Here is a 20,097-nt window from a genome sequence, read left to right on the forward strand (position 1 = left end):
ATGTGTCCAAAAGCTACTGTATCCAAAATTACTGTGTCCAAATGCACTGTGTTCAATTGAACCGTGTGCAAAGTCTCGTGTCCATTTGCACCGTGTCCAATTATACTGTGTCCAAGTGCACCACTCCCAACTGGGACAACCTTTTCTCTTCCATCCCATCTGCTTCTCGAATCATCATCACGGGTGATTTAAATGCTCACCACAATATTTGGGGTTGTGCGTCCCCTGACTCTGTCGGTAAAGCTCTCCTTGACTCCGCATTGGACCACTCTCTCTATCCCTTAAATGATGGCACCTTTACGTACATATCCTGTCCAAATCAGACTCCTTCAGCGATCGACTTAACTTTTGCTTCCTCAGATCTATTCCCTTCATGTTCATGGACATCTTTCGATGACTTGCTAAACAGCGATCATATTCCAACGATTATCTCACTCTCTAATCCTGTCAAATGCCGCTCTTTCTTTTCGCATAAACTTAACACCTCACGTATCAATTGGAAACAATTTACACTCTCTTTGTTAAACCAGCACCCCCAACTTTTCACTCAACTCAATCAGGATAGTATCTCAAGGGGACGGCACGGGTTGGGAAATTCAGTTTGGGATCAGCCTTCGTGTGGTGGTAGTGTACTTAGGGTGTACTTAGGGTGTAAATATATGAAAGTCATAGGGCGCACTATCCAGCCAATTCCGAGAAAAAGCGTCTTAAAGTTTTCCAAGTTGCTTATACATAAGAAAGTTTTCTCACTTGTCAAGCGGCCATCTGGCTGAGGCGGTAGCGTGTCCGACTCGCATGCCTGTAGTCGCAGGTTCGATTCTTATAATTTAATTTTTTTTTCTTTTTTTTCGTCCGAATAATCATCCAATAAATATTTTTTTACTTCTAATTAAAAATTTATTCATTTACAAGTTATTTTATTGAAAAAAATAGAAATTTTTAACATTTGTCTTTAAACACTCTTTTTAATTTTCTTTTTATTTATCCACAAAATTTTTACAAATTTTTACATTACTTTTCTGACATATTTTTATTTGTAAATATTTATACGATTTTTCAATATAAAAGATATACCTAATACAAAAGATATACACAAAAGTGCTTTCAATGCTGTTAGTTTTATTCAAATTTTGATGGTTTACAGAAACCAGAATGATAATTATCGTAGAAACATGAAAAACAGAAAATATCTCGACAACTCGCGCAACAAATAAAAGAAGATTTTTTACAAAAACAGGGTGTTTTGAGGAGATCCATTGGGAAGCATACCTCATTGACATTCATAAATATCGTTCTTTTGTTGGATAGTTTTGAAGCATACTAGGCGTATTGGATCATATTGCAGAATATCGGAGATGACAGTTGGTGATGGACTATTGATTGAATTTTTATACAATCTTCGCGGGAATTTATTTCTCGGTTTTGTTCTATTAAATCGGCGCAGTTTTGTATGCGCTTGATCAAATTTTTCACCTGCCTGTAAAAGTAAACATCGCAGGGTTGAACTAGAGGAGTGCACTTCGGAGGTATGACTTTCATAGTGCAAGTAGGCATCTTATCATCATCCTGGAAGATCTCGTCGTATAATTCTGGCTTCGTTTGCCCTCCCCAAGAGTCGATGAGTAGAAGAAACTTCTCTTTTCCCATGTAGGTTTTCAGATAATCATCGAGGAAGTCATTGTACAAGCTTGTGGTGAGCTTTCCAGATTTCGACGATGTGATGATGACGTTTTTATATTTTTTTGTGTATTCGTCCACCAACTTCTGAACCCTGGGTCCAAATGTATTTGTTGCCTCTTGCAACCATACAAATACATGAGGCAATACTCGTCCAGATAGGGTTATAGCATATTGTGCCATATACGAATGCGTAACTTTGTTCATGTCTTGTCTTTTCACGAATACGGTTTTACTTCCTTTTTGGGTGAGAGTCCTGTTGTAGGTTGATTGATATTGACACCCTGAAAAAAGAATGGAAAGCACAATATAAATTACACATTTTATTTAAAATTTATGTTATTTTTGTAAATGTATAAAAATGTTTGGACTTTTAAAGCTTTTCCACGTACCTGTTTGGTCGGTATTAATGACGTAATCCTCGTCGAAATTAGGTATCAAACGCAAAGTTTGTGCGCAAAAGATCTCTGCAGAGGCCAAGGTTTCGTCAATCGTCACTACCTCTTTTTGAGAAACGAATTTGGTGATTTTTCGTTGACGAATTCCGTGCCTTTTTTTAAATTTCGTCACCCATCGTTCAGAAGCTTTGAATTTAAAATCTGGATATTGTCCTGCAGCAGCCAAAGCCCACTGCTGTAAATTTCTGGTCGTGACTTGTTGATAACTTTGCCTAGCTTCGACGAAACGGTCGTATGTCCAGGAATCGATGACAGAATATTTATCGAAAGTATTTCCACCCTTTTCGACTGCTTCTTTCCACCGCGATAAATACTCCATTTTTTTTAAGCGACGACATCCTTTTTTTTGCAAAGTTTGCAAATTCCACGTAGGATGTGCTTTGGCTATGTTCATGACTTTTATTTTATAGTCAAAAGAAATATACTCCGCCTCTCTGCTTCTTTTTGCTTCTGGTTCATACTCGTCCGATAAATCATCTTCTTCGACTTCTTTAAAACTCATTTCTTCATACTCTTCATTCATATGAATTACTTCCTCTTCAATCACAAGCTTTTTCTCGCCCAATATTTCTAGTGTATTTATATAAAGTTCTTTTCCTATCAGCATAGCTTCGTGAGAAATTGTTGCTGAAGATTCCGATGCAATTAAATTATTTTTTGCAAGCAGTCCTTCGTACTATACCACTGCATCCTTCAATCGCAATTTCGACATTTCGCTGTGCATTGAATCTTCAGGAATTTTCTCTTCAACCCTCGAAGGGCCAGGAATTTCTTCACTAGTCGACATTTTTCACCGAAATATGTTTTTTCCCTTTATATCACGACACTACGGAATACGTCCGATCATAGCAATGTTCAAAAATAGTATATATCTATAATATAATATATCTTTTGTTTGTTGGGACCAGCTGCAGAAGGTCAGGTAAAAACCGTTACCTCGAAACGAATATCTCTTACCTACACTTTCTTGTATACACACACCCTGTTCGCTGTGTATATCTTTGGTATTAGGTATATCTTTTATATTGAAAAATCATATAAATATGTACAAATAAAAATGTCAGAAAAGTAATGTAAAAATTTGTAAAAATTTTGTGGATAAATAAAAAGAAAATTAAAAAGAGTGTTTAAAGACAAATGTTAAAAATTTCTATTTTTTTCAATAAAATAACTTGTAAATGAATAAATTTTTAATTAAAAGTAAAAAAATATTTATTGGATGATTATTCGGACGAAAAAAAAGAAAAAAAAATTAAGTTATAAGAATCGAACCTGCGACTACGGGCATGCGAGTCGGACACGCTACCGCCTCAGCCAGATGGCCGCTTGACAAGTGAGAAAACTTTCTTATGTATAAGCAACTTGGAAAACTTTAAGACGCTTTTTCTCGGAATTGGCTGGATAGTGCGCCCTATGACTTTAATATATTTACACCCTAAAGGTACACTACCACCACACGAAGGCTGATCCCAAACTGAATTTCCCAACCCGTGCCGTCCCCTTGTTAGACAAATACGATTCTATTATAACTGTCATTAAAAATATCATTCTCTCGCTCACTTCACCTCCAACATGTAATCGTAAGAAATTTACATCTCCTCCGGCCCCATGGTGGAACGAGGAGTGCTCTGAAGCAGTCGCAAAAAGGAAGCAATCCCTTAAACAATTTAGAAATCATGTCTGTCTTGATAATCTCATTCTCCTTAAAAGGCAGGAGGCTGTTTCTAGAAGAGTTTTACGCTCTGCCAAACGCAGTGGTTGGAGGGAATACTGCGAATCTTTGGGGCCCTTCACATCCATATCACAAATCTGGAAGGTCATCAGGAGATTTAAGAACATATTTCTCAGTCCAGTCTTACCTATTTCTCAATCTAATTTTAGTATACCTGCAGACATGCTGAATCAAATCAACTCTCTATGTCCTTCCTCCTGCCTTCACGAACAGAGTGTCCTCTCGGACACTAGTTCTAATGATTATGCGTGTAAATATTTTGACTCTCCATTTAAAGAGAAGGAACTTCTGTATATTATTCACTCTCTTAAAAAAAGATCTTCACCCGGCATCGACCAAATCGATTACCGTATTATCTCTCGCCTTCCTCACGAATATCACTTACTCTTACTTGCAACTTTTAATCAAATATTTTTTACGGGCCTCTTCCCTGATGCTTGGAGGCACTCTCTTGTTTTCTTTATTCCCAAATCTACTCCGGGAAAGTATAGATCCATTTCCCTCACCTCTTGCTGCTTAAAATTGCTTGAGAAACTAATCCTGCTGAGACTGGATTGGTGGTTGGACAACCTCAAACTCAACTTCAAACTTCCTAACTCTCAATTCGGATTCAGGAAGTTCAGATCCTGCCAGGATAATCTCTCCTCTCTGATCACTGAAGTTCATAGTGGCTTCTCCAAAGGAAATTCCACAGCCTGTTTGTTCTTGGATTTATCCAATGCATTCGATGATGTTATCCCGAGCATTTTAATGAATGATCTTGATGAGATCGGCTTACCTCCAATCTTACGCCAATTCATCTACAACCTTATCAGCTTCAGAAATATGCAGTTCTGCATCAACGAAGAGCTTACCGACGAGTTTCACTCCTACAAAGGAGTCCCTCAGGGATCCATTCTTAGTCCGACACTATTTAATATCTATATCTCTAAACTCAGATCTAGTATGGGCAGGAGCTGCGAACTTATTCAATTCGCGGACGACATAGCTATTTTTCATACTTCCCCACAAATACACGATTCCATCTCTAAAATTGAAACAGCCGCCAAACGCGCATGCGGTTATCTCACAACTAAAAGCTTGACAGTTTCTCCCACCAAGTCTTCACTCGTTGTTTTTACGAAAAAACGTGTGGATCCACTCTCTTTCTCTATAAAAATCTTAAATAATCACATTCCATCGACTTACTCGTGCAGATTCTTGGGCATACATCTTGACTGTCGTCTTTCGGGAAGGGAACACTCGAGGTTCCTGGTGGGGAGGTGCTCCAAACTGATCAACTCCTGAGTATGTTGAGAGGTACCTGGTGGGGAGCTTCCCCTCAGCTCTTACTCAGCATTTATAGAGCGTTAATTAGGAACTCTATGGAGTACGGATGTTCAATTTTCCCTCTCAACAATCGTTCAATTCTGCACCAGTTAGAGAAGATACAATTTAGAGCCCTAAGGCTCTGCACGGGCTTACGTAGAACCACTCCTATTAACGTCCTGTTGGCTGAGTCTGGGGAAAGTTCATTAAAGTACAGGTTTTTCTACCTCACGTCAAGATATATTTTAAAGATTTTCAGTTTGCATGACCACCCTACCATAGAGAAACTCCATCAATTGCAATGGTGCACTCGAAACTCGCGCAAAAAGAATCCAGCGGATTACTTCCTACTGTACAAATCCTTCTGTGCCTGCTTGAAATATAAAAGATACATAGCATGCTTCATCTACCCCTGTTTATTCCATTGATTATTGGGCTCATGTCATTTCCCCTTCCATCAGGATCACATCCGCACTGGACGTAGAAAGCATAAAAAATAACCCTGTTCCCACATTAATTTTTTTCGATATTTATCACGATCTTCTTCATGACCATACTCCTTTCTACACTGACGCTTCTAAGGTAGACGAAAACAACCACGTAGGCTTTGCCATTTATTTGCCTACCCTAAACCTCCAACTGCTTTTCAGAACCTACTCCTACGCTTCCATATTCTCGGCGGAAGCTTATGCTATTCTCCAAACTTTGGCTTATATCCTGGAAAATTCTATCCCGAGATCTGTTATCTTTACTGACTCTCTCAGTGTGACACAAGCTCTGTCCTCGTTCAATTTCGGACATTCCTACAGCCACATTATACACGCTATAAGAAGCAAAATACACGTTGCATATTCTACGGGCTTTCAAGTTATTATAGCCTGGATACCATCGCATTCTGGAATTTTGGGAAACGAGATGGCTGACCTTCTGGCCAAAAATGCAACCACCAAGGGCACATGGTATACCGGTCTGCTTCCATTTTCCGACTTTTTCTCGGTGGTAAGGAAGAACCTCATTAATGACATGACCGACCTTCTTAAAAAACAGGCAAGATATAAGGGGATTAATTACTTTCGATCCTTTGATGAATTCCGCCCGAGACCTTGGTTCTACGAGATGGAAAATTTCAATCGTGAAAGCATCACCACCTGCTGTAGGATAAGAAGCGGACAATATGCACTCAATAGCAGCTTATTCCGTTGCAACCTGATATCTCAATCTAGCTATTCTTGCGGAGCTCTTACTCAGGATATAAACTACATTCTTTGGTCATGTTCCCTTTTAAATACTAACAGACAGTCTTTGATAAGAGCGCTCAATCAATTGGACATTTTCCCTCCAATGGATGCTGCAGAACTGTTGGCGGAGCCTTCCTCCGGAGTGGTCCTTGCCATCTACTCCTTTCTCAAATCTTGTAAGATTTAAATTTGACTCCTCGAACTGCCTCGCTCCTTCCTTTGGGTTTTCTCTTTTTTACCACTTCTTACCAACCAATCAACGAGCAGGAGTTTCACCCTCTCTTATTTACAATTGATCTTTTAAGATCTGCATTGATACCAACAAACCAGTTGATGGCCGTGTGACGAGTACTCGGGTGCGTTCGGGGAGCTTGCTGTCGCGCTGTAGACGCAAACGCTGCGAGATCTGTTCGGAGAGCCAATAAGGCACTGGCGATTGTGAACTCCATGAATAGCCTTAGCGCAGTATCATGGCGCCTCCTAATACATGATACTGTACGTGACAGTACCCGTTGAAATCATGGAGCAAGATAGACAAACTTTATTAACAGCAGTAGCACTTATAGCGCGAGAATTAATAGATTCATCAATAAAACCATTTATAAAATCTTTTATAAATTATATAAAATTATATTTTAGCATTTATTATGTTACATCTTTTATATTTCTTTTCTTTTTATATTTTTAAATCTTTTCCAGGATTTTGTCAAGCTTCTCTATTAATTTAAATTTTGTCTCCATTCTTTCCTTGTGCTTTCTTTTTTTTCCAGTTCAGCCATTCGACGACTTTCCAAAATTGCTTGAGCAATATCATTAGTTTTACGTTTACCTAAAAATAAATAAATTTGAACTGCTCTTTTGGCCTGAAGATTTACTTCAACATAATAGTCATCCATAATGCAAAATCAAATCAATCAAATCAGTAATGCAAATCGCAAATCAAAAAGTCACCTATAAACTTGTACTAAAAATGTACATATGTATAATTTAAATTGATAGTGCTACCATCGTTCAGAGAGCTCACAAACGCTAACGCTATCGTTACACCACCTCGGAAGGAATTGCGTTGATAGCGCGCAGTTATGACATAGCACACTACCATTAATGACGTCATGATTGCGTTTGATAGCGCTACCAGCTAGCTCCGCGAACAGCCGATAGCGCTAAATAGCGTCTCCCCGAACGCCCCCCTAGTCGGTGCCAACCCCCACACGAAGAAGAGGAAGAAGAAGAAGATTGTGAAACTCAGCTCAGCGTGTTAGAAGAATAAATCTTTATTACAAAGAGACGACGACTCTCCGTAAAAGACTCTTTCGCTTTCGAGTTAATCTCGTCATATAACTAGTCTTCCTACACGATTATTTAACACGTGTATCGGCCTTAGCAGCCATTAAGACTGAATAAACAGTGATTATTAAAATTACGAATATATACTGTTCGTTAATCCATTAAATAAGGCCGTAACCTTACATTATCTCATTATGTGTTTTCAGAATCAAAAATATTTGTAAGTTTATGAGATTGTGCTGTTTCTACGAAATTATATTGGGTAAGCATTCTTTGCTAATATGAAAGAGCTTGGATACTTTAGCAATATGGGACAAGTTTTGGATGCATGTAATTAGACACATTATAATTAGAAGCGAGTATTTTCTGTTATATCTTCATAGTTTGTAGTAAAGAGTATATATATGGTATGCAACATAAGCCTAATAATTTTCTAGTCATTAATTAATCTTTTTTTATTTACAGTGGAATTATTACTAGAAATAATGCACTTTTATGACTACGCAATACATACCAGTGCTGGAATAACTACTGTGCAACTACAATATGAGGTAATGTTTTTAAGTATTGTGTTTTCTGACTGTTCATTCAATTTAAAGGAAGATTGAATTATGATGATGACAATTGTACTGGTAAGATCGCTGTATGAATGAGATCTTAATGTCACGCTGTTTATTAACATTATATCATGTTTATTTTGATTTTAAGCAGGTGAAAGTAATAGGTGAATATTAATTTGCAGGGATTCAGTTTGCATCGAATGTCAGAAAGAAATTCATTTACAAAGCACGAGAATCTTTTAAGCGAGAGTTAAATATTATAGTCTCCGCTAATAGAATCTTGTGATCTGTAATGAAATGATCAACGCTTCTTCATTAACTTGCAGTGCCTGTTGATGCATTAATGATTTCCGATTGTTGATGTGTTAGAAGATTGAGTAAACATTTGTATACAGTGAGTGAATACATCAGCGAAGACAATGCTTTGGCATATTATATCCAAATGTGGCATATTGTAATATATATATTATAACACTGTAATAAACCGCTTTCGCGAGGCGGTCGTGGATAACTCGGTCGGGATCCGGGGCTCGTGAAAGGGTATCGAGAGACGAACGATAGATGCGTTAGGTAAAATATAATTTATTGCGTGTAAGTATGTGTGTATACAGAGTGAGTGTGTGTATAACTGTTGTGTGTGTCGGTGTGTGTGCGCTTGTATGTGAGTGAAATGATAAGCGAGCGAGTGCGTGGGCGAACGTGTAATGTTTCGTATGGTTTACAATGTGTATGGTCGAGGCGATCGCGCTGCGTCCGAATTACAATGCACGGAGTGTGTTGCGAAGCGCGCTTTCCGCGATTCGATACGATTATCGATTACGTGCGCGGATCTGGATTTCGGCAGAGACCGTTAACTACCGGGCGGTAATTTCGGTCGGGCCGGTGGGCGGTCCTTAGACGTGTCGGTATCGATCTGATTGCGTCGATCGATGTCGCGGCCGGGTTAGATCCTCCCCCTTGAGCGGGACTTAGCGCGCCGTATTAATGGCGAGTCCGATTGCAGTAATGGCGGTCGCGGAACTACTGCGAGTTCGCGGATATCGCGGTATTGTTTCGTCGGGATGATTTTCCCGTAGAATGCAGGAGTGCAACGGCCGACGGGAACACCCGTCAATGGCAGGGAACTCCCTACCACTGGATGATCGCCGTTGCACGTAGGTGGACGGATGCGTGTGAGGTGTCGAGAACTCCCGACGGAGGCTAAGTACGCCCAACCTCGTGTTCCTCGGTTGCAGAGATTTTAAAGGATCGCTCTTAGAGATGCCGCAAACTCTCGGCGGAGGCTGGGTACTCCCAACCCCGTTTTCTCTCTCTGTGAGCGTGTTTTCAAGATCGTTCTGGGTTCCAGGCGTCGTACTGACTCTGGCGGTTGCAGAAGATCTGGTCTCGATATGGAAAATGTGCCCTTATTTATACCGCTTTCTCCGGCGGGTGCGCGTGCGTAATATGCCTGATTGTTTTAAGGCATATTGTTTAAAGTTGAACCGCCGCGCGCGACTCGGGCGGTTTCGGGAACGGTCGGTACGGTTACCCGAGCGCGGCGACGATTCCCGGTAAACAACGCGCCTTGACGGCGGTTATAAATTCGAACGCTCTTCTCTATATCTTAAAAATGGGCGCTCGGCGCCTCCGCATTATGCCCGATCGGTGTTTGTCGGGCGGCGGACTTCCGGCGGATCGACGGCCGGGTAACGGTGGAGGGATGCATCGTTACAACACATACATATGTATATTATCTGCATCACAAAAAAAATATTATAACATTTTGTTCTTAACCAATTTATCAAGTTTACAATTACATTGGAGTGTATATATGAACATATGGTATTATTTTTCAGAGAAATAATCTTGTATTAATATGATAATTATATTTGTAATAACTATACACTTGAAGGTTTAAATGTATCTCACATGCATCTCTAATGCATATACATATATTGAAATATGGAATTATTAGAAATATTAGAATATATATATTTATATATTTGTATATCAGTATATTTCGTATGGTGAACAATGAAGAATTGCACCGTACTTTCCCGCACTTGAAATTTTACAATGCCGTGACATACGTAAAATTTTAAATGCAAAAGAATACGGTACAATTCTTCATTGTTTACGGGCAGCATATTGTACAAAATACACTGATATACAAACATATAAATATATATATATTTTAATATTTCTAATAATTCCGTATGTCAATATGTGTATATGCATTATGTGAGACAGTACATACATGTAAACCTTCAAGTATAATTATTACAAATATAATTATCATATTGATATAAGATTATTTCTTTGAAAAATAATGTGTTCATGTATATACTCCAATGTAATTGTAAACTTGATAAATCGGTTAAAAACAAAATGTTATATTTTTTTGTGATAATATATAATATATATAATATGTATAATAATATGTATAATAATATATATATTACAATATGCTACAGTTGGATATAATATGCGAAAGCAGTCTTCGCTGATGTATTCACTAACTGTATAGCGATACAAATGTTTACTCAATCTTCTAACACATCAACAATCGGAAATCATTCATGCATCAACAGGCACTGCAAGTTAGTGAAGAAGCGTTGATCATTTCATTACAGATCACAAGATTCTATTAGCGGAGACTATAATATTTAACTCTTGCTTAAAAGATTCTCGTGCTTTGTAAATGAATTTCTTTCAGACATTCGATGCAAACTGAATCCCCGCAAATTAATATTCACCTATTACTTTCACCTGCTTAAAATCAAAATAAACATGATATAATGTTAATAAACAGCGTGACATTAAGATCTCATTCATACAGCGATCTTACCAGTACAATTGTCATCATCATAATTCAATCTTCCTTTAAGTTGAATGAACAGTCAGAAAACACAATACTTAAAAACATTACCTCATATTGTAGTTGCACAGTAGTTATTCCAGCACTGGTATGTGTTGCGTAGTCACAAAAGTGCATTATTTCTAGTAATGATTCCACTGTAGATAAAAAAAGATTGATTAATGACTAGAAAATTATTAGGCTTATGTTGCATATATATACTCTTTACTACAAACTATGAAGATATAACAGAAAATACTCGCTTCTAATTATAATGTGTCTAATTACATGCATCCAAAACTTGTCCCATATTGCTAAAGTATCCAAGCTCTTTCATGTTAGCAAAGAATGCTTACCCAATATAATTTCGTAGAAACAGCACAATCTCATAAACTTACAAATATTTTTGATTCTGAAAACACATAATGAGATAATAAGAAAGTGACATACGTGAGGTTAAGATATCTGTCATGTGTGCAGTAAGCAATGTAGAAAAACGCCCTGTTAGAACATCTTTATTATTTATATATAGTTTTTTTGATATATATCTGTGTTTTACATATGATATACTGTCCGTAAACAATTAATAATTGTTTTTTGTACGTAAAAATCTCACGATGCCGTGACATACGTGAAATTTTAAGTGTGAAAGAATACAATTATTAATTATTTATAGACAGTATATCAAATGTAAAATACAGATATATAAAAATAAAATTATATATAATTAATAAAGATATTCTAACAGAGCGTTTTTCTACATTGCCTACTGATAAATAATTATTAAATATTTATTATAATGTTTTATTATTATGCGCACAAATTTATGAAATTTTTTTAACAATATTTTTTATTATAATTATGCATCCATTTATTATATTGTATATTTGCTTGAAAGTATTATATATTTGAATTTATTACGTATTCCACTGAAACTAAATATTTTCAACAAGGTTTATGTCCGATCGGGCCTGCGTCCTATCGGGCCTGCGTCCTATCGGGCCTGCGTCCTATCGGGCCTGCGTCCTATCGGGCCTGCGTCCGATCGGGCCTGCGTCCAATCGGGCCTGTGTCCGATTGCAACCATATGTGTCTGATCGGGCCTGTGTCCGATTGAGCCTGTGTCCGATTGGGACTGTGTCCGATTGAGCCTGTGTCCGATTGGGTTTGTGTCCGATCGGGAAATATTGTCGTGTCCGATCGGTAATGTGCGCAATCGAGACTCATTCGCGAAGACGGAGGGAGAAGTTTGGGAGTTAGTGAGAAAGGAAAGGAAAAGAAGAAAGAGGGTTAATGAGGAAATAAAGATGGAGGAGTAGAAGGAACATTTTATGGGGTTGTTAAGGGGAATAGAAAGGAAAGTGGTGAGAGGAGAGAGGGAAAGAGGGGAAGAACAGGGAGAAAGGGACCTGGAAAGGGAGGAAGTGAAGAGGGTGATAACAGGGCTGAAGGACGGGAAGGCAATTGGGGAGAACGGGATACCGAATAAAGTGTGGAAGTATGGAGGGGAGGAAATGGAGAAATGGACATGGGTGGTATGCAAGAGGGTATGGAGGGGAGAGGGATGGCCAGAGGAATGGAAAGAGGGAGTAATAGTGCCCATAGTAAAGAAAGGAGAGGGTGCCGTTGCTATATAAGAGATATGGCGGCATTAGGGGAAAGGTTGAGACAGAAGGTGGAAGAGAGGAAGCTACTATCGGGGAGTCAAGCGGGGTTTAGGAGGGGGAGAGGAACAATAGATCAGGTGTATGCGTTGAACTATTTAGTGAATAGACAGTTGGGAAGGAAAGGTGGGAAAATGACAGCGGTATTTGTGGACTTAAAAACAGCATTTGACTCGGTGGACAGGGAGATTCTGATGAAGGCGATGAGAGAAAGGGGAGTGAGAGAAGGCCTGGTGGTGAGAGTGGAGGAGATAATGAGGGAGACAAGGAGTAGGGTAAGAGTAGGGGGGCGAATAGGAGAGGAGTTCTGGACGGCGAAAGGGATGAAACAGGGATGTCCACTGAGCCCAACATTTTGATGGCGGATTTGGAAGAGGAGATGGCAAAAGGGTGCTGGGGAGGAGTGAGATTAGGGAAAGTATTTACGTTAGCATATGCAGATGATGTAGTGTTGATGGCGGAAGAGGAGCAGGACATGAGAGCGATGTTGAGTAGGTTGGATAGGTATTTAACAAGAAAAGGACTAGAATTAAATGCGGAAAAGACAAAGGTAATAAGGTTTAGGAAGGGAGGGGGTAGGAGTAAAAGAGTAGATTGGAGATGGAAAGGGAAAAAGATAGAGGAGGTGAAAGAGTTTAGATATTTAGGATATACCATACAGAGGAACGGGGGGCAAGATGCACATGTGAGAGAAAGAGGAAGAAGGGCAGCAGCGGTGATGAGGGAAGTGTGGGGAATAGGAAAGAGACTATGGGGAAAGGACTGGGAAAGGAGAATATGGCTATACGACACACTAGTATGGACAGTAATGAGATATGGTGCGGAGGTTTAGGGGTGGAGGGAGAGAAGGGAGATAGAGGGAATACATGACAGGTATATAAGATGGACAATGGGACTGGACTGGAGGACGTCAGGATATATGGTAAGGGAGGAAGTGGGAAGAGGATTGATGAGAGGGAGAGCGGGGAGAAGGATATGGAATTTCGAAAAGAGATTAGAGAAAGGAAAAGGGGGGGAAGTAGCAAGGAAATGCTGGGAAGAGATGAAGGAAAGATGGAGAAGAGGGAGAGTGATAGGGAGCTGGGAACAAGAAAGGAAGGAATTCTTGAGAGAAAGAGGAGTACAGGAAGGGGAAGAGGAAAGAATAGGATATGAGGAGTTGGAGGAAAAAGATAGGAAGAGGCAAGATGAGGAAAGAGAGAAGAAAATATGTGAGTCGAAATATAATAAAGGGTATAGGGAAATAAAGGGAGAGGGAATTTCAGAATATTTGAAGAAAGAATGGACGGAGAAAAGGTGGAGAAGGATTATGAGATTCAGATTGAGGAACGAAATGAGGGAAGGATTATATTGGGAGGGGGAGGAAAAAAAAAGATGTAGGATGTGTGATAAAGAGAAGGAGACGTGGGAACATGTATGGGAAAGGTGTGTGAAAAAAGAGAAAAAAGAGAGGACTAGTTGGCAGGAGGCAAAGGAGAGGATACTAGGAGGAGAAAGAGAGGGAGAGGAATGGATGAGGGAGATAGAGGAAACGAAAGAGAGGGAGGAAAAGAGAGAGAGAGAGAGAGAGAGAGGCAGGGAGGAGAGGAAAGGGAAAAGAACAGCGGAAAAGGAGGTCCAAAATAGGCTAAGTTAGACTAAGTTAAGTTATGGTAATAAGTGAATAGGAAGGAAGCAGGGTGAGGGAAGGCAGGTGTAGGGGAACAATAGTTTGGTCGTAATAGGGCAGGAAAGGGAACGACAAAGGATTGAGGTTAGAATGTCGAAACTGCCAATGTATAAGAAGGAAGGTACGGCAAGAGTCGGTAAGGAAGGTATTTGCAAGAATGGAAACCCATTGGAGGATGGTAAAGAGGGTACGGTAAAAAAAAAGGTAACGTTTGCATTTAAGGGGGATAAGGAAGAAACTAATGTGCTAAAGGAATTAAGAAAAGAGAGGGAATTGATAAGGGAGGAATTAAAGGAGATTAAAAATATAAAGGAAAGTGTAATGGAAGAAATAAGTAACGTAGAAAGAAAAGAGTTAGTTTGGGGGGCTAGAATGATAAGAAGGAAAGGTTAGATAAAATAGAAAAAAGTATAGAAATAATGAAGAGAGGATATGGAAATTTAGAAGAAGGGACGAATTTAGCGGAGGAAAGTGAGGGAGACAGGGGAAGTAGAAGTAGAAAAAGTAGTTTTTACGGTTGTTATGGATCGATAATAAGTGATGAAAGGTTAAGTAGTAAGGAGGTAGAAAGTATAAAAAAAATGGTATTAGATAAAGAAAGGGAAGAAAGGAAAAATAATATAGTGATTAAAGGGATTGACATAAAAGAAATAGATAAAGATAAGAGAAAGTGGGCGAGGGAATTTTTAAAAAATAAAATAGAAATAGAGTGTGAAGTGGTTAATGTTAAAATAAGTGGGCCTGTGATAATAGTTAAGTTAGAAGGGATCGAACACAAGAGGAAGGTGATGTATAATAAAAATAAGTTAAAAGGAGGACGGATTTTTATTGAAAATGATTTAACGTGGGAGGAGAGAAAGAGACAAGAGAAATTAGGTAAATGGGTGAAAGAAGAGAAAAACAAGGGGGAAGATGTGAAGGCAGGATATGCGAGAGTTAGAATAAAAGGGGAATGGAAAATGTGGAGAGGTAGAAAAGGAATTAGACAAAGATTATGGAGAAACAAAGTGTAGTGATAGGAAGGTGAGGGCGGGGGGAGAGGCAATGGGGGGGTCGAATTTTGCTTAAGCCAAGAAGCGGAAGAAAAGGGCAAAGAGGGGGGAAAGGAAATTGTAGGTAGAAATATTTTATTTTGGAATGTTGCAGGGGTAGGAAATAAAGGAATAGATTTTTGGCGGTATATTAGGAATTTTGATTTTGTCAGTTTAAGTGAAACATGGATAGATGAAAAAAGCTGGGAGAAATTAAAGGGTAGGTTGCCAAATACACATGTCTGGCGATGTAGATATGCGGTAAAGGAGAAAAGGAGGGGAAGGGCAATGGATGGTTTTATTTTAGGAAAGAGGAGGTATTGGGGAAGTAATGTGGATAGAATAATCGGAGATAAGGAGGAGGAGTTTGTGATATCAGAAATTAATGAGGGAAAAGAAAGGTTATTTATTATATCTGTATATAATAAGGAGTGCTGCAACACTCTAGAAAAGAAATTAGAGAAATGGTTAGAAAGGAAGGAAAGGGAACAAATAATCATGGGGGGGGGATTTTAATATTAGAATAGGCGAATTGGGTGGGTATGAAGAAGAGGTGGAAGGGTTTGACAGGAAGAGTAAAGATAAATTGGTAATGGAGGAAAGAATATGATGGACTATTTTATGGGCAAAGGATGGCATGTGTTAATTGGTATGACAAATGGTGACTGGGAAGAAAAGTTTACGTTTGTAGGTGCTAGAGGTTGTATAGTGTTCAGAAAATATCGCGGCTTTTGCGCAATCTCCTCAACATCATCTCACTCACTCTAGTCCTTCTCTTTAGTGTTCTCTCTCTTTTCCTTTTCTCTCTTGTACGCGACCTCAATTCATCCCGATGCCTGTCTTATCAATCTAATCAGCATCGCGCCATGCTATCAGCCAATCATAATCACGCTCTCAGGACCTTTTCCGCGCTCCTGCGTCGATATCGATCCTTCCGGTGATCCTCGATCATTCTGTGAGTAACGGTTTTTCGTAACGCACGTTGCCTTTAGAAAAGTCTGCAAAGCTCTCGGAATTCGGTTTTGCAATTCGGATCGGATCTAGTGATCAATCTCACGGTGTTCTCAAGGTTCTCGGTGACCATAAGGACATTATCAATCAGAAATCAATCATCGAAGTAAGTTTGAGTGAGAATATTCGCGAGGTGCGGCTCGGACCAACGTACGTGCGCGTGGATTCTAAGTGTCCTTCCCAACACCCCCCGAAACCAGAAACTCCTCGGGTACTTTATCAAACATTTTTTGGTCCTTTGAGCCGGATCGGTGGGTGCGGTAACGAACATATCTGTGTACGGACTTAGAAATTCGAGTGTGTCCCTTCCACGTGCTACCGGCGAAAGTTCGAGAACGATCCGTGTCGTGCTTTCTCTCTCGCTCTGACTTCCGTCGGGCTCGGTTGTTCGTGCGTGTTCGGCGACGCCCGGACGGACTCGGGCGCTCGGTAACGGATCTTTGCGACATGTGCTCAAGCTCACGCTCTCAGCGGCCATCTTGTGAGCCTCGTGCGCGGGATACGGACGGCTCATTGAACACTTTTTCCTCAGTGAATCGGATCGAACATCTCTGTGTGCGGACTAAGAGAACCACGTGTGTGCTTTCCAAGTGCTACCGGCGAAAATTCGAGAACGATCCTCGGCGCGCTCTCTCTTTAGCTCTCAGACTTCCGTCGCGCTCGCTAGTTCGTGCGTGTTCGGCGACGCTCGGAGGGAATCGGTCGCTCGGTAAGTGATCGTCGTGGCCCGTAGTGCTCTCTCATCCTCTCTCTCTCCGACTTCCGTCGCTCTCGGTTGTTCTTGCGTGTTCGGCGACGCTCGGACGGATTCGGACGCTCGGCAACGGATCTCCGCGACGCGTAGGGTGCTCTCTCTCACTCCCGTAGCCACGCGGTACTTTGACTCACCCTCTCCACGGCCATATTGTGAGTCTCGTGCGCGGTATACGGACCTCTCTTTCTCACCCTCGGACACGCACGGCTCATCGGACGCTCTCTCTTCAGTGAAGTTAATCAATTGGACAACACCTGACAAAACAAGCATAACTCATCATGTCCAATCTCGAAGCACCTGGCGGCTCGCCTCACTCGGTCAAGATGCTCATCGATCCCGTATCAACTCACGACGGTCACGTATGGCACCCGATCAGCTCCCTTCTTAGCTCGTCCTCTTGCAACTTGTCAAAAGCTTTCCTCTGGCGAAGTGGCAGAGTAATCATCCGGAGCTATTCCAGGCTCTCCTTATGGACGGCGCAGCAGTAGCCTCACTCGTTTGCTAACACGCAGGGTAAGATATTGGGACTCACATGGCAGCCTCACTCAGATCAGTTCGTCTTCCAGAGCAAGGCTTACAACCGACCCGTCATCACCAAACGGACCATACTATCGGAAGCATCGCAACTGTTTGATCCTTTGAGATTCTTATCTCCGGTAATCATCAGGGCGAAGACGCTCCTCCAGGAACTGTGGCTGGAAAAGGTCGGCTGGGATGACTGTCTCTCGCCGCAACTTCGAGGTCGGAGGACGCACTTCAGAGCTATCTGACCTGACTTCCATCACGATTCCTCAGTGGATGTCTCTCACGCCGTCAGCCACGGTCGAGCTTCATAGATTTTCGGATGCTTTGCAACTTGCTATGGCGGCTGCAGTTTACATCAAGGTCACCCCTCACACGACAGAGCCAATCATCACATTGGTGTGCACCAAAACCAAGGTCGCACCTCTCAAAAGGCTCACCATTCCCCGGCTGGAACTCACGGCGGCGGTTCTACTCTCTTGTCTCATCAGCTATATTCAACGAACACTAGAACTCGCGGAGATACCAATCTACCTGTGGACGGACTCATCAGTATCGCTCACCTGGATCAACAGTCATCCCTCTCGCTGGAAAGACTTCGTTCGGAATCGAGTGGCGGCAATTCAAGAACGCGTACCTTAGGGCCATTGGCGGTTTATTCCCGGCAAGGAGAATCCAGCAGACTGTGCTTCTCGCGGTCTCTCTTCCGCGCAACTCTCTCGGCATCATCTTTGGTGGAACGGTCCCTCATGGCTAGTACAGTCTCCTCAACATTGGCCAAGCACGGTATCACAGCTAGATTCGGCGGCAACTCTTGAGGAGCGGCCCGGGCTTTTTCTCACCTCCTCAACAGTAAGGCAACACCACCTCTGGGAGCTTTTCTATCGTTACTCATCGCTCACACGGCTTCTTCGGATTACGGCTCACTGTCAACGGTGTTGCGCGATCCTCAAAGGTATACCACAGTCCTCTCTGGCCACACCTCTCACACCTGCGGATCTTGAAGTTTCATGACTATATTGGATTCGGTCAGTTCAATTGGCGTACTTCTCATCGGAACTGACAATCATCTCAAGCGGAGCACTTGTCAAGGTCTCATCCTCTCGCCAAGTTTACGGCCTTCATCGATCATTCGGGCATACTCAGAGTCGGAAGCCGACTCAGGCATTCTCAATTGGACCCGGAATGCAAGCACCTAGCCATCTTGCCACGGGATTCATATCTATCCCGACTCATTATATCGGACGCTCATCTAAGGACTATTCACGGCGGAACTCAGGTAACCTTGACATATCTTCGCCAGGCTTACTGGATTGTTGGTGGCCGAGCTCCAGTAAGATCTCACATTCTCCGCTGCGTTGGGTGTGCTCGACAACGTGGCGTAAGGGCACAGCAACTCGAGTCAACTGCCATCATCTCGCATTACGCTATCTTGTCCCTTCCTCAACACAGAGGTTGATTACGCTGGCCCCCTCACTCTCAAAACTTGGCGAGGACAAGGGGCTAAGTGTCACAAGGGATGGTTAGCCATCTTTGTTTGCTTCTCAACTTCGGCGGTTCATCTGGAGGCAGTGACGGACTACTCGACAGAAGGATTCATCGCAGCGTATCGGCGGTTAACGGGACGGCGAGGTATCTGCCAAACTCTTTTTAGCGACTGTGGAACGAATTTTCTGGGGGCAGATACATCTCTTAAGCGGCTATTCAACGCGGGATCAAAAGAATTCTCGGAACTCGCTCAACTACTGACCCATGACGGCACCACTTGGGTCTTCAATCCTCCAGCAGCCCCTCACTTCGGCGGTAAATGGGAGGCCGCTGTCAAATCGGTCAAGCATCATCTGCGAAGAACTATAGACGAGATTGTCCTAACCTATGAAAAACTTACGACTCTTCTAGTTCAAATCGAGGCAGTCCTCAACTCCAAGCCATTGTGTCCACTTTCAGACGACCCGGAAGACCTGGCAGCCCTCATCCCCGGGCACTTCATCATCGGGGCAGCGCCAACTACAATTCCGGAGCCATCCCTCTCCGCAGTGCCCCTCCTAAGGTTATCTCAGTGGCAGCTCATTCAGCAGCAATTCCAACATTTCTGGTCGCGTTGGTCAGCTGAATGTCTTCAAAGTCAGCTTGCAATATCGAAATGGCATCGATCCCTCCACGCAAATCAAGGTCGGCTCTCTTGTACTTCTCACGGATGAGAAATTCCCTCCATCAAAATGGCCTCTTGCTCGGGTCACACAGCTTCATCTTGGCTCGGACGGTCTCTGCAGAGTGGTCACCCTCAAGACGGCAGTAGGATAGTAAGGCCGGTTCTGGCTCAGTTTTGTGTGAGTGTGAGAGAGAG

The 20,097-nt window shown here is 41.6% G+C and overlaps 2 protein-coding genes and 1 pseudogene across 2 annotated transcripts; 2 read left to right on the top strand and 1 right to left on the bottom strand.

Moving 5' to 3' along the window:
• Positions 1–1,119: 1,119 nt before the first annotated feature.
• Positions 1,120–2,922, bottom strand: LOC138933353 (uncharacterized; annotated as a pseudogene).
• Positions 2,923–3,421: 499 nt separating this feature from the next.
• On the top strand, positions 3,422–8,435 carry LOC138933356 (uncharacterized). Its single transcript, XM_070295979.1, has 7 exons — positions 3,422–3,468; positions 3,846–4,157; positions 4,359–4,977; positions 5,103–5,527; positions 5,637–6,589; positions 8,166–8,251; positions 8,412–8,435. The coding sequence occupies exons 1-7, from the start codon at positions 3,422–3,424 to the stop codon at positions 8,433–8,435; spliced, it is 2,466 nt and encodes an 821-aa protein (XP_070152080.1).
• Positions 8,436–18,026: 9,591 nt separating this feature from the next.
• On the top strand, positions 18,027–18,392 carry LOC138933357 (uncharacterized). Its single transcript, XM_070295981.1, has one exon. The coding sequence runs from the start codon at positions 18,027–18,029 to the stop codon at positions 18,390–18,392; it is 366 nt and encodes a 121-aa protein (XP_070152082.1).
• The last annotated feature ends 1,705 nt before the right edge of the window (positions 18,393–20,097 follow it).

The sequence above is a fragment of the Polyergus mexicanus genome, unplaced genomic scaffold, assembly GCF_030449975.1.
Source record: "Polyergus mexicanus isolate NDT 795.1 unplaced genomic scaffold, iyPolMexi1.0 SCAF_5, whole genome shotgun sequence".
NCBI classification, from domain to species: domain Eukaryota; kingdom Metazoa; phylum Arthropoda; class Insecta; order Hymenoptera; family Formicidae; genus Polyergus; species Polyergus mexicanus.